The sequence below is a fragment of the Adiantum capillus-veneris genome, chromosome 21 (assembly GCF_014529385.1).
Source record: "Adiantum capillus-veneris isolate H3 chromosome 21, ASM1452938v2, whole genome shotgun sequence".
NCBI classification, from domain to species: domain Eukaryota; kingdom Viridiplantae; phylum Streptophyta; class Polypodiopsida; order Polypodiales; family Pteridaceae; genus Adiantum; species Adiantum capillus-veneris.
In genome coordinates, this window is record NC_140951.1 from 61,484,127 (window position 1) to 61,497,426 (window position 13,300).

The following is a 13,300-nucleotide window of genomic DNA, read 5'->3' on the forward strand; positions in this document are numbered from 1 at the left end:
CACAGCCAAGCCCTTGCAACCTGCTATCTTTGCCTCTATATAGTCACTTTTGGCTGAATGTTTGTCTGATATGATGCTGATTAATGCACTAATGTATCAGTATGTATTGTCAATATTTAAATACGAGTCGCATAATTTGCCATTCCCCCACAGGCTAGGCTCTGGGCATTCGACACCTAAAACTCCTGAATATTGAGTCATTACAAGTGCTTGTGACGATTATAAAACATGAAAAAGTGATCCAGAAAGCAATAACTAGTAACAAAAACCTATACAGAATTCTTAAAGCGAGATGGACAGATAGCAGCATGTAGATGAACATGAGAAAACAAATCCCTAAAAAGCAAGATGAAACAAAGTAGACAATTCTAAAAAAGAAAGGCATTGGAAAGATAAATGTTGTGTAAAATGTCAGAAAACCCGGCTTGGAGAAGACTGCAGTGTAAGCGAGAACAGGAAATATGATGCATACCTTACTGCCAAACTGTTGAAGTAGAACAGATGAGTTAGCAGTTCCATCAATAACAAACAGCCAATCCAGCGCAAGCCATACAAACTAATGTCACGTTTGTTGAAGCTTGTTTGAGGATACTCCAACTGGAGAACAAAATACACATTACCACGTTGTAGAACAAAAACCTCCACTCACGGTAAAACTAGCTGCGAACCTGTGAAGCAAAAGCATTGAATGATATCATTGGTCCTGCAATATACAAGGGTGGGAAGAATAGGTAGGATAGGTAAGCCTCTGGTGAATAACTACTCAATGTAAGAAACTTTTCCTGTCACACACAGCAGACAAACGAAATTAAACAGACAAATAAACTGAAGAAGGCAATGTCATGTACCCTATTTAAAAAGATAATTTCATGCGGAGAGATCTCAAAACTCATCATTGAATCTGAACCTTTAGCAGATTCCTCTATGTGAGGCATTGGCACGTTACTATTGAGACTTCAATTTGACAAAAACAAAACTTTAAACATTTTAGCGGGTTTCTCTTTGCGCATTAGTACATAGATATCAGGACTTGTTTTTCCAAAATCTTTTGGCTCTTTTACCCTACATCTTGCAGCAATAAACGGCAGTGGCCGAAACTCTCGGCTAATGACAATGTAGTTACTTTAAGCACTGAATTTTCATGAGATAGTCTACCTGCCTTTTCAAGTAGCATTCTGCTCCTGACTGACAAATATCACAGCTTTTACTATGCTTCTACATCACACAGGAAACACAACAATCAGCAAAAGCAATAGTTCAAAACAAAGTTAAAAGGAAAAAATAACACGATGGGGAACAGTTCATAACTGACCAACCTCCCAGTCAACAGTCGATGCTCGAGATATGCAGGCCCAGTGATAATCCAAGCCAAAGCTGACCATGCGTAGCATAACTGTCGAAGAAACACAGCTCTCATCACAGTCTATCTCAAAAGAACTCAAGCAGACAGCTTAAAAAATTGTTTTCGATAAACAGCTCATTTAGCACATTGAAAGGACAAATGTTTTCATGCAATAAGAGCTCTACACACGACTCTAGTAACGATCACCCAGATGATCGCCCATATTCACCTCTAGTGCAGATAATAGATGTCACAAGACGGGCACTCCCCAGACATCCCGTCCGCATCGTTTGGAGGTTTTCTAGCATACAACGAAACGCTCCCCAGGCATCCTGTCTTCATCGTTCTGAGGTTTTCAAGCATACAACAAAACGCTCCCCAGACATCACCTCTGCATCGTTCCGAGGTTCAAACAATACCAAAACAGCATTTCTTACTACTCCACCCAGGAGTAAAATCATCAATCATTGAAACCAGTATTAAACCCAGTGTCAAACATTTCAAATCGGACCAAGACAGGTTCAAAACAGATACCATCCATTCCAAACAAGATCACCAAACAAGTTCAAAGAGAACTCAAACTTAAAAAGCAATCTCGACATCAGTTTACCTCGAAAAGTCGACTGACTTTCCCTCTTGAAACCAACACCAAAAATTAGGGTTAGATTCCTTCCATAAGGTCGTAACCAACCACAGCATGGTCCATCAGCTCTTGGATAGACAGTGTTCCTCTGGGGGCGATGGTAGTCCCAAGACGTAGCAATCAAACCGGACCTCCAAGGTTATCAGCTCGAGAAGAGACACTTACTGAGAGATGTCGAGAAATTTCAAGTTATAATCTGCTAGAGTTTCCATAGCAAGCATTTCAGGATACCCCACTCTGCCAAAAGTTGCACTCCAAAGGAAGATGTCAAAAACCATATAACTTCGGGCAAAATTTTTCTTGAAAGCTTGCCAAGTCCTTGCAATGTGCAGCTTGGTAGCTATAAACTTCCACCACTGCATGACACTGCATCTGAGAAAAACAGCAGCTCGAAACAAATCTTGGATCCTTCTCTTGCAATTGATCTTTTCGACTTATGCCCTATAAGACAGAGCGGTGAAGATGGGAGCGCGCCCAATGCACGATGAAGTAAGGGTGGGAGTGTCTAATCAGTTTGGGGTCGGGACCCGAAGATACTTCAAATAAGATTCCAATAGACTTTGGAAGCACCGGTTTTGCTTTTTTGTAGGACCGGTATGCTTTCAGAAAAGCACACGCATGATGCTCTGATACCACTATCACAAGACGGGCACCACGTGCCAATAGAAAAGAACAGACTGAACAGACTTTTAGCACTTCAATACAAACTGAAACTGAAAGAGAGAGAGCACACGCAACAGGGAGTGACAGAATTCCACCCCAATGAGTATTGGCCCCAAAACGTTGGCGCCCCTTTTGGTATTTCTTTATATTACTTGAACTCCGTACAATGCCGGTACTTGCGCTCTACACCTTCACCCAGAAGCGTGCCAGCCCTCTACACTTATTTAAAGGCCCTTGGCCTTGAAAAGTAGTTTACATGAAAAGCTTGAAACTCAAAAGCTACAGCAAAAGGCTGCCAGTGTGATTTACAGAAAACCGTACAAGTGCCACGTCATCAATCAGCGCAAAACGCGAAAATCCGTACAGTCTGCCACGTCACCAACTCTCCACGCAAAGTGGATCTTGCTTTATTTTATATCCTTTGCGTCACTTCAGACAAGGTCCCATAAGTTGGTGGGAACTTCAACTTCTTCTGCTTCTTAAGGTTTAGGCCCCTCGGCCGAGATCTGCAAGTTGGCTCAGGTCTTCCATGGCTTGACACGTCAGCAATTTGTGACAATAGACTCATCTTGTCATCCGCACAACAATATCACCATCAGCTCTATCATGCATAGTATTGGCACAGACTACGAACTAATGTTCTCAATACATGAAGAGCAAGGAACTATGTCCTTGACTTCATGATCTTGTAGAGGCTGAGTGTGAGCCAACTAGAATGGTGCTCCAGTTAGAGGCCATTCAGCCGTACGCCACATGTATCCTAGGTGTACCAAACTGTAGCCGTGTAGAGGTGGTAACAAGGTGTAGCCTTGCAGACCAGTGTAACAGAGTAGCTCCATCATGCATACTATTGACGCGGCCTAAGAACTAGCGTTCTCAATACGTGATATACTAGCAGATTTGTGTCCATTACTTTATGATCTTGTAGCCAGCTATAAGGATATAGCCGTGGTAATGCAAGCGTAAAGGTTGGAGAGTAGTTCCATCACGTAACAAAGTCATTGCCATGGCTATATCCTTGAAGATGGCTACAAGATCATGAAGTAACGAACACAATTCTGCTAGTTTATCACGTATTGAGAACGTTAGTTCATATGAAGGAGCAATTTCAAAAAGCAAAGTGTGAGCCAACTAGAAAGGTGCTCCAGCAAGAGGCCATTTGGCAATACGCCACCAATTAGTCCCTCACCAAAATCCTGTAGCGCGGATAGTGTGTCGTGCTCTCTACAGTGCGTGCCTCTCAGTGCAATGTGCGTGACAATCTCACTCAAAACAGACTGAAAACAAAGGAGCAATAGATAACGACTCAGCTCACAAAGACACAACAGCAGACCAGACCTGGACATATGACTCGACTATCTCAAAGAACCGATACAAGACTCTAGCGCGGCAGCACACTCAGCTCCAACCCAGGACTCACAGGTACAATGGGGGTGTCGAGGCTCAGATGTGCAAGGATGGTGAAGACATGCTGTGTGTACAGACTCGATACCCAAAACAACGACGCTGGACCATATATCTAGAAGATGATAATCCTGACCCAATAGCTACTACTCACATGTACCTCCATGAAGAGCCACCAACGGCTCATAAATGTCAGCCATCTAAGTCTATCTCCAAACTGAGTGGTGGTGGTGACATGGTGGTGGTGACCTGGCCATGATGTCCAATAGACCACCATCCATATCCATGCCACGTGTCACTGCCCAGCCCAGAGAGTCCGCCCAGTGTGAACCAGGTCATACCAAACTGTACTAACTGTGTCCTGTGAAAGTGACATTATTGCCTGCTACAGGTTGCCCGCCACAAGACCGCTCACCGTCTCGGTGAGAGGAATACTAAAAAAACTGTGAAAGTAAACCACTAGGTACTGCATCCGTACATCTTTCTTGAAGCAGGTGCTAGGCCCATGACCTTACATGCCTCAAAAGTGGAGTTAAAAACACTGCACTGCTTGCAAACGCCTTAAGCCTTTAAATAGGCAGGAACCCAGTATGTATAATTACATAGTCCAAGAATCCCAATTGGCAAAACAGAATGAGGCTCTACAACAAAGAGATAAGCTCAGTTTGATTCAAGCGCATCTTTATCCTCCATAACCATAGTGAGAGGAAAATGATTTGGTCCATGCTTGCAGTTGCAGATGAACCTTGCCACACTTTTTTTTGCAACAACACTCTTCTCGAAAAGAGGGATGACCATAAGCCCAAGTAACACCGCAAATAAGGTTAAGCTCCATCATGATGGCACAACGAAAAGCCTTCACAGCAACAAGATGGTAGCCAGGTGAATGCTTGAGAGCCACATGCTAATGGGCTGATCATGTGGGGTGGGGGAAAAACTGGCTAAGGCTGAGAGGGGTGGGGAAGGCTAGACAAGGGCCAGGGGGGAGGGGGGACTAGATAGGGGAGAGGGGAAAGGGTAGGGGCGAGGGAGAGACTGGGTGGGTAGGGGCGCAGGGGTCTAGATAGGGGCGAGTGGTGGAAGGGGGTGGGTAGGGGCGAGGAGGGGCTGGTTAGGGGAGAGGGGAAGGGAGGGGGTGGGTAGGGGCGAGGGCAAGGGGTTGCGTAGGGGCGAATGGTGAGTAGGGGTAGGGGCGACGGGTGGGTAGGGGGTGTGAGGGGCGAGGGGGGAGTGGGTAGGGGCGAGGGCAACGGACCAAGGGCGAGGGTGAGTGGGCATGGGGAGTAGGGGCGAGGGGAAAAAGGATAAGGAGGAGAGGGGCTGTGAGGGGGAGGGTAGGGTGTAGGGGATAGGGGGTAGATGGGGGCGAGAGGGTGGGAGGAGGTGGCAGATAGCAAATATTAATCTCCAATGCAAAGTATGGCCGGAAGAGTTCGTGTTCCTTTGCAGACGAATTCCATGGTCCACTGGCTGAAAGTTAAGATGCTACAGAGCACGACAGTTGATGGAGAGCATGAGGAGGTACCATCAGCAAGACAACTATCATGAGCAGGGAATTCATCAAGCAGGACCGGCTCTGTGAAAGGAGTTCGCTAGACCCAGAGGAGAGCTTTGTTATGGTCGGAGAAGCAGACACCAAGAGGCTGATGTTTGAAAGGGGGTGAACTCTTGTAGAGGTGATTTCTTCCCGCTTCTATGATTCTTCATAGCCTCACCAAATTCAAAGGCTTCCACCAAGGGCGCATCAGGAGTAGCTTCTGTGACCTTCGACCTTTGAGCTGGCTCAGGTGGCTCATTAGGTTTAGTTCCTATGGAAACATTGGAAGAGGGTGTAACTTCAGGCAAAGAGTGAATAGAGACTCCATAACAAGGCATAGACTTCGTAGCATCCAACCACTCCAACAGATCCTCATCCGACACAAACACAAGGGCCTCTCTATAGCTCAGGGTATCCACAGCACCCCTATCCTCTCGGAAAACACCTTCAAAAATACACTTTACACTAGCAGACCACCGCCTGCTCAATTTCCACTTTTCTCACACTCCACAAACCCACCACACCAAGCATACCTACTGCCACGGTCTATCTCCACCCTTACACACACTCACAGCCGCTCAATCTCACTCTCACACAAAACACCGCCGGTCCGGGGGGGCACACACATCCACACTGCCGGCACCGAGGGGAAACATGAAAGCAAGAGAAAGAGAAGGGGGGAAGGGGAAACAACAGCAATAGGGGGTAACGGTGGCTTGATTGCACTTCAAAAGGCATGTACACCGGTTTGCACTGCCATCACCATGGCCATTTTCAAGAAAAATTTACGAAGGGGTTAGATTGTCAGAGAACTCCACTTTGCAGGCTTCAAACGGCACAAAAAAAGCCCTTAATTTGACTAAAATTGATCTTTATAGGGGGGACCTTTAATTTTGGAATTTACAATTTAATTGGTCCATTTGGCACCTTGATTTGGCATCTTTTGGAAGGGGAAACCGCTTTACTTTTTTCCTCTGCTCTCTCTTCTCTCTTTCCACTTGGGGGAGGGGGGGGGCATTAGCGAGGTCGCTATTGCCCCTAGGCTTTTTTATTTTTATTTTTTCCTCATTATTTTTACCCCTTTGGGGCTACGCAAACTTTGCACTGCCTTTTTGGCTCCTCTTTGACCCTTGGCCAACCTTTGTCCGACTCCTCCTACCTCTTCTCTCCCTCTATTTCTCTCTCCTCATTTGCTCCTTTTTGGTCCCGGCGTGCTCTCCCTCCTTGTCTTTGTCTTTGCCCGGCCTTTGCTCGGACGGCCTCTGAATGGCTCACTTGTCTTTGCTTGGTCCACATGAATAAGGTCCTCGGGCTTTCCCTCTCTCTGGTTCACTTTACTGCCTCCGGAAACCCCCCTTGGCATTTGACCCGATTCGGCCTTCCTGCTCTGGCCGGCTACATCCTCTTTCTCTCTCTCTGCAGGAACCGTCCCCTACCCCCAGATCTTGAGCATTAGCGACCTCGCTAATGGGGGGAGGGTCTTGCCTTCAAAAAATGTTGGGGCCCCAAGGGCCGCTGGAATGAGCCCGTCTTAGGCACTGCCACGTCATCAATCACATCCACCACCCACCAACGTGCGCCACCTACGCAGAGCCGCCACCGCTTGCTCCTCTCAAAACCGCCGCCCGGTACACCACTGGCACCGCCGACGCAGCGCTCCATTGTAGCCCGCCATCGCTGCGCTCAAGGAGCTCCCTTTCAACCACATACCCTCAAATGGGCCGTCACCTGGCCTATATACTCCAACGTTAACTGTCGCGCATTCGCATATGGGGCCATGGGAGTTCCACGTGGCATCCCGTGGGTTGCTGGCCTCCAAATCTTCAAAACCTCAAAAACCTCATAGGAAACTCTCTTTGAATGCCAATTTTAATCTCCGCCAGTTCCTTGCCCGGTGACCGGACCTTGGAGTTGTAAGGTCCGACCGATAGAGCCGGTTCCCGACTTCGAACTTCCTCGTGCTCACCACACTCCGAGTCCCCGGGCCCGCGTTTCGAGGCCACAAAAAGGGTAAAAAAACACCTGCCAATTCCTTCCTCGACATTATCTCCCGACTTCGTCCTGTTGTATCCTGTTATCCGAGTATTCGATTGACGTGCCGTCGATTTGTGCTAGCTTCACATGATGCATACTATCACTGAGAACCTTGGCAAAGCCAAAAGGATGCCAGATGGCACATTCTTCGATGCGGACACGTGGGCTCAAACCTAGTCCCCGGAAAAATTTCAATTGACCATAACATGCTAACCAGGGCTCCGATCCGCAATTCGAGAAAACAGGCACGCTCCATAACTCGAGCTCTACACATACATCCACTAACATCAGCCTAGGCCTCCTGTCCTCAGCTGCCCTGCCCGTCGGGGATCTACTACACACACTATCTTTGAACTGCAATATCTTGAGCACCATGGCTCCGTTTGACGAGCCGTCTGGACCGGCTTCTAGAGCACACTGAATACTACATTCCAGAGCACTAACTTGGCATTTGGGCACCTTCACCTGTCATTCCAATTGAGTCAACTTGGAGCTATTTTAGCCTAAAAACCTGGCTTGGCCATACTTTTCCGCTGCCACTAGTCTGCCCAGGACCTTGGTACTTGCTCTAGCCTTCTGCACTGCACCTGCCTGCTGCCTCTGCTTGGCATAGACCATTTCCTAGCTTAGACCAACTTTGGCTGCACCACCGTCAGGTGGAGTAGGCTGTTCCAATTCGAGGCTGGTTGCTAGGGACAAAGAACTACAGTGCACGACACAATCCATGCCTCCTAGGCAAATTGGTTGCATCGGGGAGCCAGGAGTATGTATCCACATGGCATCGTTTCCCCAATCATAAAGTGCTTTAGTGTGTCGCAGCCATGGTCTATCGATGAGCATGGAAAATCCTCCCTCCACCTGTGGAAGACGCACCACAACAAAATCCAAACTAAAAGTGAAATCTTATACCTGTAGAGGCACCTTTTCCACTATGCCGACAGGTTATACTGTCCTCTATTTCGGCCAATAATACTGTGAAGGAGGCAGGTTGGGTAGGCTGCAGGCCTAAAGCCATCATAGTGAACTCAAGCATCATAATTATGCCAGATCAACCATCCATTACTCTTGAAAATTGATGCGCCAAGACAGACATTGTTAGGCGAGGGCTTCTATAATCAGTGAGGGGCGCAGCGGGATTGGATATCATATAGGACTCTCATGGTCGCACTGGGAGGTGCCCGCCACTAGGACTTGCTCCGGGGCAAAGTGACTGAATAACAACAAGGGTGTCACTTCTAAAACTCGCATCTAGCCGCAGCATGTCATAGAGAGACACTTGTTCCACTAGGACTTGCTCCGGGGCAAAGTGACTGAATAACAACAAGGGTGTCACTTCTAAAACTCGCATCTAGCCGCAGCATGTCATAGAGAGACACTTGTTGAAAAGTGTTCTTCAATATTGTCTCTGTTGTAAGGTTCTCTTTTTCTACCTGTTGTTCTCTGGTACCTTGATCTTCTGTAGATCGGAAACTGCTTCCAAGAAAGCTTCATCAATATCGGAGAGCAAAGATTTGGATTCTTTCATGGCACTGGGGGACGGCTTGTCAACAGCTGAAGGCAGGGTATCCACTGGTGTGAGAATGTGTGGGGAAGTTGAACTTGCTGGAATGCTAAGACCAAGAGCAGCTCTTTGGGCCCGAGTGAGGACACTTGATGGCTTCTCTACCAACTGCAGCTTATTTTGAGGAGTAACCACGTGGGTAGAAGGGGGCGGCTGAGGAACAGTGCTAACTGCTATCAGATTGAGCTTGGGAAAGGTAAACTCATTCTGGCTTTGACTTGGGTTCGAAGCCGTGGATGCACGAAGTTTAGGGCAATCCTTATTGTAGTGATCCTTCATTTCACGGCAATGACGACAGGGAGGGGACCCTTCGGGCAGAGGGCATTTGCTTTGGTACTGACCATATTCCCCGCATCTGTAGCACAAAATGGGCCGATTCAATGGGCAAGTCGAAGGACGAGGTGGTCCTTTCTCCTGGTGCATGGAGTTGGAGGTGGAGGCATAGAAGCTGTGAGGTGGGGAGGGAGCATGGGTGTGATAAAAGCTTTGAGAGGGAAAAGTGCTCTGCATACCTTGCATAGGAGGAGCTGACAATAAAGGTGGCATGTGGTGTGGATGGCCACAGGGAGAAACCATATTGGATGCAGGTGTTGGCCCTTGTTGAAGAGCAGGCCAAAGACTTTGTTGTATTTGTCGCAATCCCTTGAGGTAGTAGCAATCCTTGTCCTCATGCCCAGACTTTTCGCAGCAGTGGCAGTAGTCATGTGGAGGGTGTCTTGGACAGTTACACGAACTGCACCATACCATAGCTTTAGTCTCCTGCTGAGACCGAAGCTCTTCTAGCTCTCTCTTGATTTGATCCAAAGCCTCGCGATGTGGGGGCTTCTCTTGTTTAAGAGAGATTGATTTCTCCTCATAAAGAGCGCGTTGTAGTTTTAGGGCTTCAAGTTCCTTACGTATTGAAGTCAAAGGGTCAGCTGGACTCTCCAAGAGTACAGAAGCAGTTTCTACTTGAGAAGAGTTTGTAAACAACTTCCTTGCCCCCTCTATCCTAGTAGCAGTCGCAACAAACTCCTCCAAGGTGGCATCAGGTTGGAGATTCTCTCTCAGTTTTTGCTGAGAAGACTTTGGGAGAGCCTTCTCTACCCATTTCTTGACCATGAACTCACCTGGTTGCTGAGGAAGCTTGGCAACCAGAGACTTGGTTTTAGTCATTAGTTCTGCAAAAGTCTCCTTTGGCTGGAGCACCATATTGGCCAACTCATCCAAAACCTTTTCCTGGTAGTCACCTGGCCTGAATGCCGCACAGAACTGTTGTCGTAAAGCTGCCCAAGTTGCAAAATGGTTCTCTGCAAACTGACTGTACCACTTGTCTGCTAAGCCATCCAATGTTGATGGAAACAGCACCAAATAAGCATCTTCTCTATTAAGACCACGACCTCTACAGAGAGATACAAACCTCCGTGCATGGTCGTCTGCATCTTCTCAGAAGAGTCCCTTGAAAGTAGGAAACTTGATGTTTACCTTGGCCAAAACCCTGGTCAACACCTCCATGGCCTCTTGCTAAAGAGCCCGTTGCTCATAGCCTGCTGTAACGAAATAGGAGAGAGCTTTACGTGACCTGGAAGATGTGGAACCGGATGGAGGAATGGGTGATGCCGTATGTGGAGGTATGGGTGATGAGGTTGATGGACTTCTACTAGGTACCAAGGGTCGTCTTCTGTTGTAGTACTTCAGAGGACTCAGTAGTGCGCTTTGACGCTCTAATGACCGCCTTGTATGTGTCATGCAGAGGTCTCCTTGCCCAACCAAGCTTTGGGCAAGGAGACCTTTAACTGCTTTAACTAGCTGAAGACAGGTCTAGACTCTACTAGACCAAGAAAGTGACTAGACCCAGGACCAGGGACGACGAGGACTAGACCAGGGTCGAGGAAGGACTAGTCCAGGGACGAGGGCTCGTTGGACCAGGGCCTGTCCACGGAGGAGACCCAACCTACACCACAGGCCCAGCCCCAGCCCTCAAGGGCTGGCCAACAGCAGCAGGCAGAGTCACAGAGTACGCAGGCAGAGCCACCCTCCAAGCCTGGGGCTCAAGCGGAGGAGGGCTGGCAGCAGGTTCGTGGTCGATGTCGACAAGGGCCACCGCGCCAGCCTGGCACTCAAAGTGGTCCTCAGGCTCTTGCCTAGCAGCAGTGGATTCCCACAGGGAACCGTTTCGACCCTCTTCAGCAGGATGAGGTCCTTGCTACAGCCTCACCCCCCCCCCCCCCGAGTTCCCCCCCTCTTCCGCCCCGCCCCCGCCGCCTCCTCCATCTGCCTCTCTATCTCGCCCTCCCACCTTTGCCGATCCCCCTCGCCCTCCCTCTCCCCCTTCCCCCCTGCTCCCTCACCTCCTCCCGCTCCAGTCCCGCAGTCGTCCCAGGGAGAAGGGCCCTCCTCGGCTACTAGGAGATCTCTTGGCAGCGCCTTTGCCACGAGTCGCTTGGCGAGAGAGGGACAACCTTTCTTGCGACCTCCTCTTTTGGTAGAGACAACTCCCTTTGCAACAGTTCCTCGTTGTCTAACGAGCTTCGACATTCGTCGTCGTTGGGATTTCTTTGCCTACGACTTTACACGTTTTCTCGGCGACCCCTCACCAGACTGCTTCAGAGTTCATGTGTTGTTCCTTGCAACTAGGGGGATAGAGGCCTTGGACTCAGCAGTTGGCTTCTCTTTTCCCCTATGCGGTAGGACCAAGCTGAGTGGACTATAGACTCAGTGTTGGAGTGGCTGCAGACACATGCCCTAGAGTTCTCTCATCACATGGGAGACCTAGGGGTTATAGACTTGCTTCAGACTCTTTGGCCATTGGCCAAGTTTGTTGTGACAACTCCAGACACAGCAGGATGTAGACATATTGTGGTTCACTTTTTTGCTGACACACAGAGCCCGCCATGCTATGTACATATACATGAGGACTCCTGGACAGAGGAGGTTGCTCTACGCACGGCTCAGTCTACTTGGCCTTTGGGCTAGACACTCTATGTAGTCACGCCTATCTCGAGGACGCTCGGATGCGGATTACTCCCCATCCAAGCCTGCCTCGAAGATAGCACCGTTAGCTGTTGCAGCAGCATCAGTTCTCTCTCGCTCCCCATGAGGACCGTCTCATGGAACGTACAAGGGTTAGGTGGGCCCCAGTTTCAGCATCGAAGGGGCCGGCTTCGTCAAGAGCTTCAGCGATGCCTTGTGGGAGGAGAGATTAACATTCTTATACAGCGTCTCCGATGGGGCGTTGCTTCCTTACAGAGGATGCAAGAGCAGCATCCAGACAGTCCTTGGTTGGAGGAGCAGTTACAGTAGGCTCGCCAAGAGCTCGTCAACACAAAGGAGAGGCGCCATGAGTTTGCTTTCCATCGACAAGCATCTCAATGGACCCACGTGGGTGACAAAGTGACAGGCGCTTTCTTTGAGGCAGTGGGACCCCAGCATACGCATGCCAAGGTCAGCCGGTTGAGGAGGCCTGACGGATCAATTGCTTTGGAGCCAGAGGACATGTGTGCCGTTGCTACTTACTTCTACCGTGATCAATTGTCTACAGAGCCTCAGCAAGAGCGTCAGGATGCATGCAGAGAGCAGGTGTGGACACAGATGCCTTGTCTTGTGACTGAGGAGATGCACCAAAGGCTTGAGCTGCCTCTTCAGCTAGAGGAGCTTCACACGGCTCTTAGAGCACTCCCCCGTGGTAGCTGTCCAGGTGAGGATGGCTCCCAGCTTTTCTTTGGAGTTATGGGACTTGCTTGGCACAGGTCTCTGCAGTGCTTTTCAGTTCATCCTGCACACAGGAGAGATGCATGACAGCATGAGTGAGGGTCTGATCTACCTCATTCCCAAGGAGGGTGGCTCCTTGGGTGAGATTCGACAATGGCGCCCCATCACCATCCTCAACTCAGCCTACAAAATTCTTGCCAAGGCTCTGAGTTTGAGGATTCAGCCACTGCTAGAGAGCATTATACATGGGACACAGACACGTTTTGTCAAGGAGCGTAGTATCCTTGACAACATCTTTACTTTTTGGGAGGCTTCTGCCCTCGCACGGCTCCGTGGTGAGGATCTGGTGATTCTTCTTCTCGATTTTGAGAAGGCTTATGATAGAGTTAACTGGGACTTTTTGCAGGGCACTCTACGCAAGATGGG

The 13,300-nt window shown here is 48.9% G+C and overlaps 1 protein-coding gene across 4 annotated transcripts in view; it reads right to left on the reverse strand.

Annotated features, from left to right (window-relative positions):
- The window catches only part of LOC147431039 (MBOAT (membrane bound O-acyl transferase) family protein), a 152,155-nt gene that overhangs the window by 86,062 nt on the left and 52,793 nt on the right, over nucleotides 1-13,300 (reverse strand). For all 4 annotated transcript variants that reach the window (XR_015185668.1, XR_015185669.1, XR_015185667.1 and 1 more), the window contains exons 7-10: nucleotides 1,317-1,393; nucleotides 1,156-1,215; nucleotides 669-782; nucleotides 473-597 (exon numbers count right to left, since the gene is read on the reverse strand). Coding sequence is in view for 1 of the 4 variants with exons in the window: in XM_086493585.1 (XP_086349711.1) it covers nucleotides 473-597; nucleotides 669-782; nucleotides 1,156-1,215; nucleotides 1,317-1,393 (376 nt within the window). In the remaining 3 variants the exon portion in view is untranslated. The remainder of the gene's footprint in view (nucleotides 1-472; nucleotides 598-668; nucleotides 783-1,155; nucleotides 1,216-1,316; nucleotides 1,394-13,300) is intronic.